General features: G+C 38.0%; 1 protein-coding gene across 1 annotated transcript in view; it reads right to left on the bottom strand.

Moving 5' to 3' along the window:
- The window catches only part of TMEM50B (transmembrane protein 50B), a 13,162-nt gene extending 8,908 nt beyond the window's left edge, over positions 1 to 4,254 (bottom strand). The window contains exons 1-3 of the mRNA XM_006032656.3: positions 2,528 to 4,254; positions 1,544 to 1,656; positions 583 to 650 (exon numbers count right to left, since the gene is read on the bottom strand). Coding sequence (XP_006032718.1) covers positions 583 to 650; positions 1,544 to 1,656; positions 2,528 to 2,626 — 280 coding nt within the window. The 5' untranslated portion in view covers positions 2,627 to 4,254. The remainder of the gene's footprint in view (positions 1 to 582; positions 651 to 1,543; positions 1,657 to 2,527) is intronic.
- Positions 4,255 to 4,840: the final 586 nt, after the last annotated feature.

Raw genomic sequence — 4,840 nt, 5'->3', positions numbered from 1 at the left:
ACAAAAGCAAGTGATATAGAAGGCTCAGGAGGAGCAGTTTCTACATCCCTCAAATGAGTTTCCCCGCAGGCTCCAAAAAACACAGCGCAAAGGGAAACATCTGAGAAGAACAGGAGAGCTGCTGACAGATCCACAAAAACCATCTTATGGGCAGCATGTCAGAACAAAAGCTATTCTTCCAATCCATAACCTAGAGGAAGATTCAGAAAGATTGCAGGCCCTCCCCCTCTCTTCTCAGGACTGTCTTAGGTAGAACACAGGGATTTCATTCCTCAATGTCCACACCAGACATCCCAGTAATTAATTCACTGAATTGAGATTTTTCTGGATGTCACCTTTAGTAGGAAGTTCCAAATTTGTTTTAAATCTCAAGAACTGGGAGAGCACAAAGGGGGACACAAGGGAGCAGGACAGGACCAAAAAAAGTGCGTCTCAGACAGAAGATTTTTTTTTTTTTAAACTTAAGTAAGGAAAAAAATTATGACATTTTTATTAAATCAATTATATTTTTTAATTAATTTAAGTGGGCATTTTAAAAGAGATTAAATAATCCAGCCATCCTTTCAAACTACACTCATTTACCTGTTCTTCCTAGACACCCATCACCATAGCTGTCTCCCCTCACCTGTGCATTTGAGACAGCATTTATCCTGGAACAAAAACAATAAAACTCAAGTAAGAGATTTTTAAATGTTAGTAAAACCTTAAGAAAAATTTTAAACATAAATAAAGCTTCTGAAAACGTGAAAAAAACATCCTGAGAAAGTTACTTGTTATGTCATTCCCTTCTAGCCACAGACTAGATGCAAGATCTTCATTTAGTTCATCTTGCAATTAGATCCACAGGGCAGAATCTCTACATTCAAGCAGAATTTCAATTAAGTCAACAGGGACCACCCAGAGATAGAAGTCTGTTCTCCTACAACCTGTAGGATACGAGCTTGGGAACAGTGAAATGCTTTACTGAAAACTTAATTCTATATGATATAACAAGAATATGATATAAAAGGCACCCCAAAGAGTGATAAGGTGACAAAGACAACACTAAAAAGGACATTCTCTGACTAATTGTATCTCTCTAATGTAACCCTTTTATACTGAAAAAGCCAGTGCCATTTACAGGAGTTTTAGGACTCCCCTTCTCGAAATCCCTGCCCCCTCCTCCCCGCAAAGAAGCTGTAGAAAAAAAAATTGTTCCCAATTTGTGTTAATATGAGTTACTGAACGTTACAGTGGGAGTTTTGTTCAAGGAATCCAGATACTAGTGACAGAGAATCACTCGTATAAAAGAAATGCCTGGTTCCTTATACTGAGCCAAGATGCACATCAGTTTTGAAGAATTCAAATTTTAAAACTCTGGAAAAAATAAATTAACTTCTACTAGATAAAGAACAAACAAATACATAAATATATTATATAGAAACAGACCTCTGGAATTATCCAGAAAAAAAATTCTCGCAATCCAAAGTTTGAACACATTGTATATGTTGGTTAAACTGTTGCTTTAAAAATATATTAATAAGCAATTAAAATGCTCTCTTACATGAAGAAGGCAAGTGTAGAAAACACTCCACAGGTATGGAAGGCATGGTTCATTTGTTCTGGTTTAGGGTATACTACTGCAGCATCTATCATTATCCACCAGCCTGTGAAAAACTAGAGTGACAATGAAACTCTCTCACAGTACTGTGAAAACAGAAAGATGTCCAGACAGACAAGATAGCATGCTAAAAATTCAATCCTTTACATACCACTAACCTAGTTCATAAGTATACCTTTCTTTAGCTAAGAATCAGATTCTAAAATTCCTTGATAGATATATAGATATATGTTCTATAAAACTAGGAACTTGAGTAAACCTTCAATATTGATGTTTCCAAAGCAGTATCTGGTATTAGACACTTGTTTTTCATAAAAATTGAAAGAAAACATACGGCTTAGTCTATTCTGAAAGGCAGAACTCAAGTTCTCAATCTATACATGATCTAGCTAGATAAAATATGATTTTATCTTATTATGCTAGATCAGGAGTGGTCAACCTCTGGCTCCTGGTACCATGCTATACAGCCTCCAGGGCTCCTATGGATCTGAGGATCCCCACAGGCTGTGGCCCTATGCAATCAGTCAGGTGGGTAGGGCAACATGGGCCCCCAGAGCCTGATCCCAGTTTATGGGGGCAACACAGGGCCCAATCTGGCCTGCGGACAAACCCTGTACCATTCATTTGGCTTGCAGGCCAAAACCATGAACACCACTGTGCTAAATACCTTCCAGCAATTTGAGCCAATGCTCCCCGCCAGCAAAAACTGTAACAAAAATTTAGCAAATCCAGGTAAGTGGTAAAGCTTTTACTAAATAATGAACATACAAAAATAATGAAGAAACACATTGTTTAAAAAAAAACACAATTAGCACTAAAGTTTAGCAGATTTGATTTAGGAAGCTTTGAAAATGTAAAAAAAGCACCATTGCCTCATTAGCCATACTGACAAATCTGGGCTCGTTCTCTTTTTATACAAATACCTACCAAGACACCTGCAACCACTGAAGCAACTGTATTTCTTCTTTCGCTCCAATCGATGCACTCGCATTCTGGCCATCGGAAATTGTCCAGGAATCCTGCCATGGCTTTAATGCTTAGGTTTTTCTTCCTTATCAGTACTCTTTCATTAATTTTTCATTAATCATGGAGTCCTAAATACTTAAAACATGGCCAAAAAGTTTAGGAGTATCATCACTTTTTTATTACTAAAAAAATTTGTCGACACATTTGCTAATAGCAGAAAGCTTGAAAAAGTGTCCTTTCTCCAAACAAGTTTGGTCAAATTTAGGTTACACAAGACCAACCTAAACAAAAAACCAAATGAACCTCCCAATCCAAACACTGAAGAATGACTTTAGATTAATTTTAATTGGTCTTCAGAGGAGAACATTCATTAGGTTAAAATCCTGATCCCAGTTTTAGTCTAGAACTCCAGATATTATGGAAAGCACTGAAGCAGTCCATAAATGGTTGCAGTCGATCATAATTTCAAAATGAACACACTGCTCCACAAGTAAAAATGTGGTTTTAAAAAAATACAGGTATATATCCAAAATTCAGCTTTAAGTACTTATTTGGGTCCAAGATTTGGCTCTTACCTGCAGTGATGCACAATGCACGAACTATGATTTAGGCTAGAACTATAGAACTCTGTACTACAGGCAACCCCTGCTTAACGCTGTTTTGCTTAGCGCTATTTCACTATAACGCTCATTTTAAATTGATGTTTGATTTCACTTAGCGCTCAGCAAGTTTCAGTATAATGCTCGTGGTCGCCATCTTGGGTCATTGAAAACAATTGTGGTTGCCATCTAGGGTTGTCAAATACTTTCGGTTTCACTTAACTCTCATTTCGCTTAATGCTCGGTTTTTCAAGAACCAATTAAGAACACTAAGTGGGGGGTGCCTGTTTAGCCCAGAAAAAGTTATGGAAGAATACAACAAATAACTATCACAAAATAAATTGACACTAGGATCTACACAACTCTCAGCGATATATAAAGATACATAGCCAAGTTAGGTAACTCCCAATAATTCCTCCCAGGGAGGTCTGCTCACAATCCAAAGGAAAAGTGAAATCTAGATTTCTTCCCTACACTTGGCTTGTTGTAAACTTCAGTGTCTTTGAAGTTCGTATCTGTTAATATTTTATAAGTTTTAGAAGCTGTGTGGTATGAATGATTCATATTTCTGATGCAAGACTGTCTGTGTCAGTAATACTTTGCATTTAGAAATAAATCTCTTGCGACATTACCTTGCCTGCTTATATATAAAAGCCAAGAAATCATACAAGTTCTTTATATTCAAGTTCAATAAAGGTACAGTGTTTGATACATCTTTCCCATAAGGTTAAAAGCACTATAAACCCCAGGTTTTCCTGGGTTTTTTAAATTCATCCTGACACAGAAATTGCACTAAACATATTGTATGCAACTGGCATACTATGAATATTTTCTCTCTCACAAGAGCAGTAAAGGCAGCTGTTAAAGAGTTGGGGCTTGAAAATTTACCAAATGCCTGCTTGGCAAAAGAATTAAATCTCCTAGTTATATATCAGTACTAAAGATGAACCCTTTAAATGATTATTACTTCTTTCCTCCCATAGCATATACCCCCCAAGATGAGCAAAAGGATGCTGAGGTTCTTAATTCTGTCCCCAGCCTTGAGCTTCTCCCCATGGTTAGTAAACGTATAACCTGATAAATGTGAAGATGCTCCTACACCCATCTGGCAATTGGAAGGGAGGAGGTGAATCACTTCAAAAACCAAAACCACAAATCTCCTGGCTTGCAAGGCGTATCAACTACATTAGCTTTTTTCCAGTCAGCTGGCTGTTCCAGCTTCACCAGCTTTCCCTATCCCCTCCTCAGCTGTGAATACCATAGTGCCTCATTAAACTGTGGTTTACAACTTTCCCAAGCAGCAAGTGTGAAATTTATACAATTACTTTTTTTCATTGATAGATGTCATTCTCAAGATCAGCAACAGCAAACAGTATTATTAATTTTACATTTTGCCAGAATAAACAGTACTGAGAAATATTTAGGATATGAACTCCACACATACCTCCTGGAGCTAATCTTTTTGGCAAGTGTGCCACAAATTAGCTCAGTACCCTCACTGAGTGCCATTCCCACCCCCTTCCCCTGGATGACCTACTGCTCTCCTTTCTGCCCCCTGCTCGATCTGCTACTCCGCTTTCTACTTCCTGCCCTATCTTCCCTACTGCGCTGCCTGTCCCCTTCCCAATCTGCCACATACCACATGCCACAGGCTGCCCATGCCACTCGTGGCACG

Source organism: Alligator sinensis, unplaced genomic scaffold (assembly GCF_000455745.1).
Source record: "Alligator sinensis unplaced genomic scaffold, ASM45574v1 scaffold996_1, whole genome shotgun sequence".
NCBI classification, from domain to species: Eukaryota; Metazoa; Chordata; order Crocodylia; family Alligatoridae; genus Alligator; species Alligator sinensis.
This window is presented reverse-complemented; position numbering and strand designations above follow the sequence as displayed.